The sequence below is a fragment of the Leishmania infantum genome, chromosome 6 (genome assembly GCF_000002875.2).
Source record: "Leishmania infantum JPCM5 genome chromosome 6".
Taxonomy (NCBI): Eukaryota; Euglenozoa; class Kinetoplastea; order Trypanosomatida; family Trypanosomatidae; genus Leishmania; species Leishmania infantum.
In genome coordinates, this window is record NC_009277.2 from 247,835 (window position 1) to 261,391 (window position 13,557).

Sequence of the window (13,557 nt, forward strand, 5' to 3'; positions counted from 1 at the left end):
TCCTCTGCCTCGCTCACGACCCTCTTCGTGGGCCTCCCCTCGCCGCTGCGCGCCAGCACACCGACACGCACGCGAGCAAGGAAGGTCGCTCACGAGACACGAGTCACATCAACATCAACGCCATCACCGCCACGAAGGCGACGCGCGCGCTCCAGTTGTATCTACATCTATATATATATATATATATATATACGCATACACGCGAGGTTTTTCGCTCTGCCCCGTTTTCCGTAGCCCAAATCCTCATCGACTCGCTATTGTGCCACGTGTGTCGCCTGCCACACCTCTGTTCCCCTCACCCTCCCCCATCCCCCGCCTCTCTCTCGTGCGGATACAGCAACACACGGCGGTGCTACACACCACGCCCAGTCACCGAAACGACTCGCAGAAGAGGGGAATGGGCTGCAAGTGCACAAAGACCAAGGATAAGAGGAAACACGAGGGGCTGCCCGGGGCCTCCGCAGAGGACGCGGGGCACGAGGCGGTGCAGTACGCCGGCACCTCCGAGCTGGATGAGGCGCTCGTGAGCGAATCGGTGCGCCCTTCCGCGACAGCGAGCGCCTCCCACAGGAGGGGTGAGGGGAGCCCCAGATCGCCGGCGCGACTGCCGGAGGAAGCGGTAGCGGAGCAGCAGGCAGACGATGCGGCAGCTGCCGTTGGTGCACCTGATGACTCGACGCAGACGACGACAGAGATGTCGGTGAAGCCGAAGCAGAGCGATAATGCTCCAGCAGAGGCCGACGACGCCTCCAAGAGCGTCGGTGTGGTGCCGCACTCGTTCACAAGCCGCACCTGGACGCCATCAGAGCAGCAGAAGCCCGAGCGGGAGGTGCCAAAGGTTGGCAGCCAGTTCGACTTTGAGGCGGAGAGCACCGACAGTGAGGAGAAGGCGGCGGCAGATGAGTGGGAGGTGGAGCTCTCGCAGCCGTGCTCCTTACCGCCATCGACGCAGCAGCAACCGGAGCCCGCGCCCGTCCCGCCAGCGGCAGTGACAGCGACGTTGAACGACGCGGAGGCAACAACGCCGGTCGCCATGGAAAGTGTCCCGCAGCCGATACCGAAGCGCGAGTCACCACGCTCGCTGCCGGACGTTGCCAACGGTCAGAGCGCGAGCGCTGCAACGTCGTTGAACGCACCCGCTCCCGCGCCGCGCCGCCTTTCGCGGAAGCCGAGCATCGCGAGCTCTTCGTCCGTTTCCGTGCGGCCGTCACGACGGCCGTCTCAGCGCAACCTGCTGCAGCCATCGACGCACAACGGCGGTAGCCTGCGGGCTTCTCAGTACGTCGCCTCTCCCGCAGCTGCTGCTCCACCCCCGCCTCTCGCCCTTCCTAGGGACGAATATCGCGCTGCTGCAGCGGCGCCGCCGTCGCCGACACCGTCGACGGCCTCGACTTCAGTGACACCCATCAATAAAAAAGCGTTGATACCGGTCGGCAAGCCGTCTGAACGCATGGAGGCACTTCACCACGGCGCTGACACCGGCCGCGAGACGGTGGCGTCGCGACAGCACCTGAACCGGTTTCTCTACCGCGAGAGCCCGGTTGGCCTGTGCACGCCACACTCGCAGCCGCCTCTGCGGCCTGTGTCTGGACAGTGGCGGCGCGGCTTTCTCTCTCCCATTCCGTATCGTCGGGGCTACACGAACCCGAACCCGGGCGCTGCCCCTCACAAGCACCGCATATCAACGACGTACATGCCCCCGCCTACGGCGTACGTCATGGGGGCTGCCGGCGGTGCGCCGCCACGGCTTTTGTTCGACGCTTCAACGCTTGCCACCATCGAGGCATCCACCACTAGACTTATCGAAGCGCACACGCTGCGCCTCGCCGGCGCCCACAACGGCGCGGCGGCGATGATAACGGGCAACGGCCGGGCGAATGGGGCGCCCGTTTCCGCGCCGCAGCGCTTTGTGGCGCCATCGATGTCGGTGCCACTCGCGTCACGACTGCCGACGCCGAACCTAAGCGATCCCGTGCCCTCCCTCGCTGCGTCGGCAGCAGGGGTGTCTGCTGGTGCTTCCGCGCCACCGTCGACAACCGCTGGCTCTTCGTACTCGCGCGGCAGCCAGAAACCAAAGTTGGCCATGCCAGCACCTCGAGCGCAGCAGCAGCAGCGCTTTCCCGCCGCTCTCCACGCTGCAGAGCAGTCCTCGGAGCAGCACACGTCTAATCGCGCAGGCATGCCAGCACAAGCTGCGGTAAACCAGACGGCGAGGTACGACGACGATGGCGTCGACGCCCCGAGTGCGGATGTCTCGTACGGCGCGGTGCAGGAGCCGGGCGTGCACGAGCAACAGTACTGCAACACGCTCGAGCCCCGTGAGGACAGTGTCACCACCTACGAACCGTCGACAACGGATGAGGTGCCGACAAACGCGGCCGTGCTGCTGCCGGTAGGCTGCGATGAAGGCAGCTCACCCATATTCCAGTATCCTTGACGACGCGGACGCCGACAACACTCACGCCCGAAAAGGCGGCGGCCACGCACCCGAATCTCCGTCAGCGGGAGCCCCATGGGGAAGCTGCGGCGCCTAACACCGCCACAGAACGAGCTGAAGTAGCCTGCGGCAGTGGCCACGTGAATGGTGCACAAGGACCCTGCGTTGCAGCCGCTGCCGCCGCCGTCGCCGTAGAGGGGGAAAAGCTTTAGAATTTGGCCAAGATCGTGGCGCAGATGGGCACCATCACGCCCATGTAGCTGGAAGCAGAGAAAGGACTGCGGGAGAGTGTAGATGTGTCGCAGCTGATAGGAAGCGCAGCCGCCTCGCTCTCCTACGGCACCATGCAGCCGTGTGGGAGCGGCGCCATCGACGCTGGGGCGGGTCGAAGAGGGAGCGAAAGTCTAGTGGCAAGCGTAGAGCAGGCCTCTCGCCTTGCCAGGGCACATGTGAGCGTGCTTCGCCGGGCCTCTATCACTGTGCAGCTGTCTGCGTCTCTCTGCTCTCTGCCTGTTTTGCTCGCGTCTCGCTTCGTTTCCTTACTTCCATGTGCTGTTGCCATTCTCTTGTTGCTTCGGTTGTTGAATTCGCATGAGGGAGCAAGAGAGGAGGGTGTGGAGAGGGGGGTGGGGCGCAGCACCTTCCTCCGGCCCTCCGGCCCTCCTCTGTCGTTGTGTGTGGGTGTGCGCGTGCCTGTACCGATGTTCCTGTGTTTCTTCTGCTTCGCTTCCCCAATACCGCCGCCGCCACCGCCACCGCTTGTGTGCGTCGTCTCTGAATTTGTATGTTTGGTCTCTTAGAAACTCTCTTTCCCGTCGTGCTGCGATGGCGGGCCTGCATGCAGCAAGCCCCCTCCCCCACCTCGTGCAGCTCCCCCTTCTACTCACCGCCTTTGCAGCTGCGCCGATGGACGGATGACGAGTGGATGTTTTGGAGCTCGCGACGTTGTGGTAGGCCATGTACATGCTTGTGCTGTATGCAACGCCTTCTTGGTGTGCGTGTATGAGTGGAGGGGGAGGAGTCCATCTCTCTCTTTCTCTCGCGTTCTCGTTTCGTTTCTTCGCATCTCCGTCGCTGATCTCCGACCTCGATGCGCGTGTTCTCTATGCGCCTGCCTCGCCTGCTGCGTGCGGCGGCATTGCTGCCATTGAAGCTGCACCTCGCCCTCCTTTCTGTGGCGCCGTGCGGATGCAGAACGCGCATGGTTGGTCGGCGCGTAGAGGCGTACGTATGCTTCGATAGCCCTGCTGTGAGGGGCCACCCCACGCCACCCTACCCCACCCCTCTTAACACCTCTTGCGCCCCTTCGGTGCCTCTTCTCCATCCCTGACGACACACCCACGCGAGCGCATTACCAAAATCTGCTTCTTGTTATCGAAAACGTTTGACACACCCTCGCTGGTGCAGGAATTCCTGAGGTGCTTGGCACACACCTTCCCCCACACCCAACCAAATATATATATATATATACGGCAGCACGCGGGTGCAGGGTGGACATATATATATATATACAGGAACGAAACGGGGACGCTCATCACAGGAATTATACGAAGCAGCAAGCACACGCGGCACTCCCCGCCCCAGCCCATACAAGCCAGCGCACGCATCTCTCTCTCTCTTTATCTGTCTCGTCTCCCCTTTTATATCTATCTGTCTATCCCTCTGTTTCGCCTCGCCTTCCCCTCGCCTGAGCGTCCATCACCACCGGCTTCCACAACTCCTTCTTGTTGTGTTCTCTTACCTGTCTTTCCTCACTTCCTGCGCAGGTGTGCGTCTCTTTTCACGCATCACACCCACCACAACCACCAACACCCGCCACCGGAGGAGGAGAACGTGCTTCTTTCCGCCTTCTTCCGTACGCGTACCACAGCGCACTTGCCGAGACGGGGCAAGTGCGAGAAGGTGCGACGTGGCAAATCTAGCGTGTGCTCACCACCTAACACACAACACACACACACACACACACACACAAACACACGTGAACGCTGACGCGTGCACAGAGGGAGAGCGCGCACGCCATATATCGATTACCTTCTCGCCTCTTTGTCTCCTTCACTTTCCGTGGCCGTGCCTGTAGGTGCCTCACTGCCGCCACTACCACCGCTGCTCCGCACTCACAGACCGCGCACACCGACCGCCCATCGTCGCCTGTAGAAGCGTCGCCATCACCAGTGCTATCATCATCACTGCCGTCGGTGCTGTTTTCCATCATCCACAGCGCCGCACGCATCGCGGCCGCTTTATCAGCGCATTACGTTGTCGGCGTCGTTGCCTGTGCGCTCCCCGCGCTGCGCCTTTCTCTTCCATTCTAGTGCGTTTCGCTGTCGACTCTTACCACATCCCAAGACGGGAGAAGAGGAACCGACGACAGAGGCGAAGCAGCACGCGTTGGGCAGTCTCCGCCCATCCCCCCCCCCCCACTCCGCCCCCGGTCTTATCACTGCCAGCTCAACCGCTGTTGCCATCTTCAGTGTCGTGGCTTTCTCCTGGACTGCGGCTCCCTTCAGCATCGGTAGTAGTGAGGGATAAGGCGAAAAGATGGGCGGCGTCTGCTCACGTGCCACGGCGAAGCGCGCGCACCACGACCGGGGAAGCGCGGCTGGTAAGGACGCCAACCAGAACCATGCCAGCTTGCCAAAGTCACCGGCTGCGAACGCTGCGCCGGGCGGGAGCTCGGGCACTTACGTGCGCGTCACCGACCGAAACGGTGGCGCCGGCAATCCAGAGGCCGGCGTCCCGGAGCGGCCGCTCAGCGGCAGCGCCTTGGTTCTCCCCACCAGCGTTGACGCCCGAAGCAGCAACGCCAGCAGCGACTTTACCAGGAACATCGGCCTTCTCTCGGCGAAAGCACCGTTGCGTGACATGGAGACAAAGACGAGCAGCGTCGCCACCGCCATCAGCTCCGCCGGCGGTAACCTGGCCCCGCTGATGAACAACGGTGGCGCATGTCCAAGTTCGGCGCAAGCGGGACCCCTCTACGACACCTACTTCCCTCCAGGCCACGACGCAGGGATGAGGCTAGGGACTGACAAGTACACCGGCGTCGGCGCGAGCCCGCTTTCAGCGGTCAACTCACCCGATCTGCAGAGTTTCGCCTCCACCGTGTCCTGCGGCAAGGAAAGCAAACCGCGCGACCAAGTCGCACACTCCGGCATCGCGCGGCCGCATGCGAACCCGATGATTTTCACGGACGATGACACGTCCGTGATGGAGACCGCGAGCTCGGCGTTTGCCACGCCGAGGGAGCTACGCAAGAGCTCGAGCAGTATTGCTGGCTTCCCTCGCAGCGCCTCCATCATTAGCCGCGGCAGCATGATGAGCCAGCAACCACACGGCTACAGCTACTATAACAGCAGCGCGACATGCGCGGAGCACCGCCCGATGCCTCCGTCTTCGTCGCTTCCACTGAGCGCGGCCCCGACATCCCTCACCCCCGCCGCGCCGAAAGGAAGCCAGAGGCAGCAGCTTCAACAGAAGCCGCAGCCCGTCTCCCCTGGCCAACACTCCAACACGACCCTCACGAACGTGCGCGCGAACCGGCAGGTGCTGGCGACGAGGAGCTTCGGCGGCGGAAGCACGCCGCTCACTCGACAGGGCTCCATCGTCGGGTCGGACTGCTTCCAAAGCTGCTGCAGCTACACCGACGTGATCTCGTCCGCAGCTGGCCACCTGACTCCCGCCACCCCAGCAGGTGCGGCTGCAGAGGCAGACGTGCGCCTCCTCTCTGGCGGCTACCCGGCGAGCACAGCCGGCGGAGCCTCTTCGATGGGGCGACAGCTCTACACATGCCGCAGCGCCTACACGCCCTCCACTCATGCCCGATCACTCTCTTCTCCTGCGGCGGCCACCACGGGCTCTGCGCACCCGCTGGCAGTCACCCACAGCCAAGGCGGGACGGTGCTGTCCAGCGTGCAGGACGCGTCGCTGTTGCCCCCACGCTCCCCGCTGCAGACCCCGCGTAGCGCCGCGGGGCCGTGCAGCACACCGAATGCGCAGCAGCTGTACCTGAGGCGGCAAGCAAGCCTCTGCTCCGGTATCGAGGACGCGCCTGCGTCTGAGGACTTCTTCTCAGTCCCGCCGAGCGCCCGCAACTTCTTCCTCGAGCGGTCCTCCGCAGCTGCATCGACGCCGGCCAACCACTTTGCCCTTGGCAGGGGCTTCACCGATACCGCGGCGGCGGCGGCGGCGAACGCAAGCCACCAGAGCACCACCACCACGCTCACCGGCAGCGGTAGCGCAGCAAGGAAGTCGAGAAGAGTAGAGAAGTGCAACGTTGCCTCTCCCGAGTCACGTTACTCGCGCTCCTTCGACGATGCAGCAGCACTATCATCGTTGAAGCCCTTTTCAGAGTCCTTCAACTCCGGCTCCGCTCCGTCGTCGTGGACGGACGCATCACCGCTGACCAGGAGGGCGCTGCCAGAGGAGCAGCAGCTTAGTCACACGCCCGCTGCGACCGGAAAGAAGGCCGCCAGCCATGGCAAGAACAACAGCGGCGGCAGCAGAAAGGGAAGGCGGCTGCGGAAGCGACCCCACGCCCGCAGCGACTTCCTGCTCGACCTGAATCCGCCGCCACAGGCGGCGCTTGAGATGGCGGCAGCAGCGACCGGTAAGGCGAACCCTTCGCCGTCGTCCACCTCTGCAGCAGATGCTATGGCGATGCCGCCGCTGCCGAGTGTCGCCTCGAACACTGTCGCGTTGGTCGACAACCACGGCACTGAAGCGGCCTTTGTATCCTCCTCGACCGCGAGCAAAACAAGCACGCGCAAACCCGACGCCGCTGATGGCCATGTAGCTGCAAGGGGAGTACGGTTGACTCAGGCATACGTCGAGACCCTTCCGCTCGCGTCAGATGCTGCTGCTGCTGGTGGCGGTGGTGGCAATACCGCGGTGCTGCCCACCTCGCCCTCTGGGAGCATGAGCTCCTTCTCCACGGTTGCCTCGTCGTACCGGCGCGACGTCCGCGTGAGGGCGTCGTCGCGGGGTTCGTCGGAGGTACCGCAGCAGTCGCAGCGGCCGGAGAGCGACACTGCTCCTTGCAGGCGGCGGCACTCCTCCCGTGGCGCAGGCGGTGACAGTTCGAAGCTGCGTTCAAAGGAGGCCTCTGCCGCCTTCAGCGATTCCGCGGAACATGGCGGGATGGAAAGCCACACTCCGGCTGCCAAGGCCACCAGGGGCGCCGGCGCTGCTGCTGGTGCTGAGGCAACGTCTGCGTCATCGGTGGTGCCGCTCACGACGAACCCAAAGCCGTGGGTGCCGAGCGGTAGATCGGCGGCGGCTAATGCCGTCCGTTCTGACCCACGCAGCACCGCCGCCACCACAACAGGGCCGCCTGGTGACACCAGTCGTCGCTCGTCGCTGGCTCGCCGCAGCTCGACTCCAAAAAAAAGTATCGGCGCGCGGCCCGCTTCTGCAACGATGGCTGCGACTGCGCGTCGCTCTCCTGGCGGCGCTGCCAAGCCTGGCTCCGGGAAAGGAGCGCCGCGGCGGACCTCGGCATCGGGCTCCCTCGTGCCTCCGTCGCCCACCGGTGCGCGCAAGCCGACAGCGAAACGGACAGCCGCGGCCGCCGACAGAGAGCCGTCGGATGCTGAGAAGTCCGAGTCCGTCGTTGAGTACGCCATCGGTATTGGCGATACAGAGGAGAGCGAGGGGCCAGGGATGGACGTCGTGCACATCGACGGTGGCAGCCGCGACAACGGTCTGCAGACCGCGCTAGAGGCCGCTTCTCCACAACAGCCGTCACCGCAGCAGCACGCGGACAGGACGGAGGATGCCGTAAAATTCAACGACGCCAAAGATGGCTTCCCGGAGCCAGAGCGCGTGCCGCAGCCGTGTGACAGCAACGCAGATGACGCTGATGAGCCACGTCTCGCGGGCTTCCGAGCCTCGCCTGATGTCTCCAACGCCACGGTTATCACGTCGTTGGCGGATAGCGCCTGCCTCCAGTTGTACACGGAGGCGCAGCTGGTTACGATATTCGGCGGCTCCGCAGCTAGGCTGCACGGTTGTGACAGCGACGATAAACACCTTTGGGCCTCTGATGAAGGAAGAGGCGGGGGTGGCGCGGCCAAGGATGGCGACGACTCTGAGGACGACCGCGCCGCACTTCCCGCCGACTTGGAGATGGTGGTGGAGCACCGAGCGGTGTTCTCCACCGACGGCGACGGACTGGGACCGTCCTCGGTCTCCGCAACATCTGCTGAGGAGGTGATGCTGGCGGCGACACCCAGTAGCGCTGCACGGAGTAATGCCGAATCACCCACCGCAAAGTACAGGGACGCACCAACGCTGACGAAGGAGGATACGGTGCCCCCAGCGCTCGCCGTCAGCAACGGCGGCAACAAGTGCGAGGAGGCCATGGATTACTCACCGGTGGAGATATCGAGCCGCTCTTTTTCTTCGGGGTCCGACTCGCACGCCTCAGAGATGCAGGTGACCACACTGCACTGATGACGCCGCAATCGAAAAATGGATATAAGTCCGTTGCTTCTTTGTCCGCCCGCTCCCACTTGCTGGATTTTGTGTGTGTGCGTGCGCGCATGCATGCATTTGTGTGTGCATGCGGAAAGAGTGCCTCATCTTCGTTTTCCCTCCCTCCCTTCCTCTCCATCGTGGTAATGCCGTCCTTAATCGACTCACCTGCGCACGTCGCTCTTCACGGTGCGAGAGCACCAAAAATTCAATGATGATTGCATGCAAGCATGTGTGAGTGCGTGCACTGCCCCCTTCCTTTCTTCCTTTCCTTCCCCTCGACATATCCATCCCTTCCTTCATCTTGTGGTGTAACGGTGTGTGTCTTGTGGATGCCGATGCTGCTGCGGCGCTTACTTTTCCGTCCCATCTTTCTCTGCGGTTGCTTCTTTCTCCCTCTCGGTGTGTGTGTGTGTGCATGCGCCCCGCCGTCCGCTTTATTTGATCGATTTTGCTTGCGCTGCTTTCTGATGCCGTCGTCTTCCGGCCACTTCCTTTCTTCGTAAAGAGCCTCCGTTCTCCCTCTGTGCGTCTCTGTATGTCTGTACACAACGTGTGCGCACACCGTGTGCAGTCGGTGCGAGCGGCGCGCACGCATGCGCACCTCTTTATCTCTCTCGCTATGCACGTGTCTGTCTTGGTGCTTTTAGGGGGGCCTTCATGGAGTCGGCGCAGATGGGCGGGCGGCTCTCCAACCGCACGAGCACGCGCGTGCACGCTCGACACCAGCGCCCATCCAGAGGTCTCGCGTGGTGGCGCGGTGGAGGCGTGCACGCACGCGTGTGTTTGCATTTTCTCTTTGGTTACTTTGGCACACCTGCGCTCTCCCTCTCTCTTCCTCCCCGCCGGCCTGCCTGTGGGTGCGCGTGCTCATGTGCACAGGTCTGCCTTTGTCTGTCCGCCAGCTGTGAGAGGGAGGGAAGAGGGGAGGGAGGCGGCATGTCGCGTCCGGTCGCTTTCCGTCCCGTCTCGCTCTACCTCTGTCTCTGTCTTGTGGTGTGCGTGTGTGTGTCTCTGTCTCTGTGTGTGTGTGTACCCTCCATCTCACGTAGATAACGGAACAAAGGACAAGGGAACCCTCAACTACTCTTGGAGAGGATGGCAAATCACCACAGCGCATGTGCGAAGACGCACACATGATCCCCTCTCTCTCTGTGTGTGCCTCCCCACACGCCATTCTGAACGCATCACGCGCTGCTCTCCTGCCCCTCGCACAACGTTCCGGCGTCTTCTCCATCTCCGCCCTCCCCCCCTCTCTCTCGCGTCTTCCTTCTGACATCCTCCCTCTCTGCCGCTTCCCCCTACCCCATAGAGTAAAAACGATTCGGAAGCGGCGAAGCCACAGAGTCTCCCCCCTCTCTCTCTCTCTGCGCGTGTCTGTGTGTGTGCCTGCGTTCTGCCGCCACCGCCGCCCTCTCTGTTACCCCCCCCCCCCCCGACCACCTCCATCACCGCCATCAGCGGATCTACAAGAAGAGCGCATTCTCGCAAGCCTCCCTCACTTCCTGCTGGCCGACTGGCGTCTGTGCTACCAACACAGAGATGGGCGCCAAGGGCTCAAAGGCGGTGTCCTCGTCATCGGCAGTGCCGGCTGCCGCGACCACCACTGGCGACAACAAAGGCACGAGCAACTGGTGGGATGGCGCGGTGAGTGATGCTAGCGACGCCGACCTCGGCCTCACGCCAGACGTCTCGCTCAGCTCAGATATTAGCACGCCAGAGGAGAATGCGGCGAAGCGCAAGGCCTACGCGCACCTGAAATCGCCATATGCGAGGCACCGACCAGCAGCATCGATGAAGGGGCGTGGCAGCAGCGGCAACAACGGGGCGGAGGCATCCGCCAACGCACACGTAAACCTCATCGAGCAGATCTACAACGAAGACTTCGAGACTATCGACCACATCCAGGCACTGCGCCTGCCGCCCATGGTGGCGCGGCAGCTGCAGAACACTGTGCGAGACGAGGCGGAGAGGCACTGCGCGGAGGTGGAGAAGACGATGGCACGCTGCCTGCAGGACAAGATGTGGACCTCGTGGAAGTGCCAGAAGGAGCGCGACACGTACTACCACTGCGTCGAGGAGATCGAGCAGCGCAATCTGCGGCCGGACCCGACGAACCCGCACTGGGTCGACATGCTCACATCCTTCCGTTGGAAGTATAACCTTGGCGTCTTCCATGGCGAAATTATGGGGCGCAACAACATTATGAAGGAGATTTGGCGTGAGCACTACCCAGATCGCGAGTTGCCGCATCCTTGGGTAAAGGACACATAAGCCGTGTAAGCGCATGTGCTGCGCGTCCCCATCCCCTCCCGCGTCGTCGTCGTTGTGGCCAGCCAGAGAGGAGGGCGAGGGGGCGCGCCCCTCTCTGTCTTGCTCCTCATGTCAGTGCTGTTCCTCGCGTGTTTTGCGCTTGCGTTGTGGCGTGTGCTCTGTTCTCTGTTCGACGTCCGTAACACGTCCCACCTGTTCACATCCGCACTCTTCGCCGGTGTGCCCTGGCACACACACACACACACACACAGTGGTAGCTCAATCGGAACGTGATGGGCGATACGCAGGCAGAGAAGGGCGCTCGCGCGCTCGCTTAGGTGTGCGTGCGCGTGCGTGCATCCGACCACATCTGCACTCCCATACGTGCTTGCTCTCCTGCGACGATGCGCACCGCACGCGAATCTCCCTCTCTTACCCTATCTTCCTCCGCCGCCAACCTTTGCTTCTCGCGCGCGCATGCTCTCGCCATCTCCTCTCAACCGCTCCTCGTGCTTGCTTCTTTGGACCCCTCCCTCCCCTCCACCCCTCCCCCCACTGGCTCGCATGTGCGCGTGAGCTGGTGTGGCCGATGTGTCGTTCATCAGCGGACGTCTACAGTGACGGCAACAAGCACCGTGCAGTGCAGCAGCACTACCAAAATAGTATTAGCGTGAGAGCACAATAGAACCCTTCGGCAACACGAGCCACCGTGTTCACCCCTCACCCCTTACTCCTCACCCCTCACCCCACCCCGCCCCAACGGATGATCCGCGTCTTTGCGAAAACAGATGTGCCAGTGATGGACATCATCGAGCTGCAGGGCAAGATCGTCATCACAGAGGAGGCACTGAGGGCCGCACGAGACGCCAAGGAGCGACGACGTACGTCACGGCGTGAGCGGCGCAGGAGGGGGGCAGCCAACAGCGGCACCGCGGTAGGAGAGGACGCCAGCTGCACGGGCGATGATCTCATGCCTCTGTCTTTGGTGCCGTCGTCATCGTATCCTTCCTCCGGCTGCAGCAGCAGTTGCTCTAGTAGCAGCACCGGTGGTGATGATGACGACGAGGGCGGAGATTGCGCCACGGCAGATCCCGGCGAGCTCGCAGATGTCGATGCACACTGCTATTCTTCACACAATAGCGGCGATCAGCGCGGTGCTGCAGACTCGACAAGTGCAGCTGCATCAGCGCCGCGTCGCACATCGTCCCCAGGCTGTCCTTCTCCCGCCAGCCCTCGACGGCCGCGACCGAACTCGCCCTCCGCCTCCCGTCGCGCCGCCGTCGTGGAGGTGCCGCTCGGCCACGTGGAACAGGACCGCCTCGACGAGAAGCGATGCACCCTCTGCATCGACACGCTGCGGGTGCACGGCAGCCGGTCCAGCTTCAAGCGCCCGTGGCTTGTACTGCGGGAGTGCACGCCAGCGCGTATGCGAAAGCTGCGTCGGCAGGTGGTACGGCCACAGATACCGCGTGATGTCACAGAGCCGCGCGAGTTGCTGGCGACAGGGGATGGTGGTGGTGGTGGTGGGGGTGCAGGAGTCGCGGAGTCGGCCGATGGCGCGTCACCGTCACCGACGCCGGAGACAACCATACTGTTCTCAGAGTGGCTCGGGCAGCACCCAGACGCGCTCTCCCTCAACTCGCTTTTCCTCGATGACTTTGCTACCGGTGATGGGGACGACGTGAGCGGATGTGGGCCGACTGCAGCCGGTTCCGCATGTGCTGCGTCGGCATCGGCGTCTTCGGGGAGAAGCGGTAACGGCGTCGGGGCACACAAGCGCCCTCGCGAGGCGGAAAATGTCGGGGGTACCGCACTGGACGGCCCACCGTTCTCACCTCAGTCACCACAGAGCGCCTCCGACGTCCCCTCAGCGGCACAGACGACGGCAGCGACGGTGTACAAAGACTACGAACTGGTCGGCGTTGTGCGCGGCTCGGTCCTGTTCAATTCTAAGCCGGCACGTGTCTTTCAGTGAGGACGCGGATGCTGTGAGAGGCGTGCGCCTGTATGCGTGTCTGTGTGAGGAGAGTCCTGGCGGGCCATGCCAGATCAGAGGGGAGGTGGCCGATAGTCTTCTACTGATATATATATATGTGCGTCTGCCGCGACAGCGGCTGCCGTGACGACAAGTGGGGAAGAGTACTGCAACGACAAGGGGTCGCTGGCCCATGTCGGTGGCTGCCTGCCTGCGTACGCACTTGCGGGCGTGTTTGTCTGTCCGCTGTTCTTGTTGTGCCGCATGGTGGCGGGGAAGGCACACGGTCATCATGTCCTACCTGTGCTCTTCCTTACCCCGCCTCTCCCTAAAGCGTTCGCGCCTGCAAGAAGTGCACGAAGGCAACTACGCAAGCACGGCTGCTCACCGCTGCGCTTGTGCGGAGCATCGTGTGGCCGCC

At 63.0% G+C, this 13,557-nt stretch overlaps 4 protein-coding genes across 4 annotated transcripts; all 4 read left to right on the forward strand.

The window, feature by feature from the left end:
- Positions 1–397: 397 nt before the first annotated feature.
- Positions 398–2,437, forward strand: LINJ_06_0680 (conserved hypothetical protein; the record flags this gene model as incomplete). Its single annotated transcript, XM_001463111.1, has 1 exon — positions 398–2,437. The coding sequence occupies one exon, from the start codon at positions 398–400 to the stop codon at positions 2,435–2,437; it is 2,040 nt and encodes a 679-aa protein (XP_001463148.1).
- A 2,538-nt stretch (positions 2,438–4,975) lies between these two features.
- Positions 4,976–8,887, forward strand: LINJ_06_0690 (conserved hypothetical protein; the record flags this gene model as incomplete). The annotated part of the gene is made up of 1 exon (XM_001463112.2): positions 4,976–8,887. One exon carries the CDS (start codon positions 4,976–4,978, stop codon positions 8,885–8,887), a length of 3,912 nt encoding a protein of 1,303 aa, XP_001463149.2.
- Positions 8,888–10,450: 1,563 nt separating this feature from the next.
- On the forward strand, positions 10,451–11,182 carry LINJ_06_0700 (conserved hypothetical protein; the record flags this gene model as incomplete). The annotated part of the gene is made up of 1 exon (XM_001463113.1): positions 10,451–11,182. The coding sequence occupies one exon, from the start codon at positions 10,451–10,453 to the stop codon at positions 11,180–11,182; it is 732 nt and encodes a 243-aa protein (XP_001463150.1).
- A 742-nt stretch (positions 11,183–11,924) lies between these two features.
- LINJ_06_0710 (conserved hypothetical protein) lies at positions 11,925–13,136 on the forward strand (the record flags this gene model as incomplete). The annotated part of the gene is made up of 1 exon (XM_001463114.1): positions 11,925–13,136. One exon carries the CDS (start codon positions 11,925–11,927, stop codon positions 13,134–13,136), a length of 1,212 nt encoding a protein of 403 aa, XP_001463151.1.
- Positions 13,137–13,557: the final 421 nt, after the last annotated feature.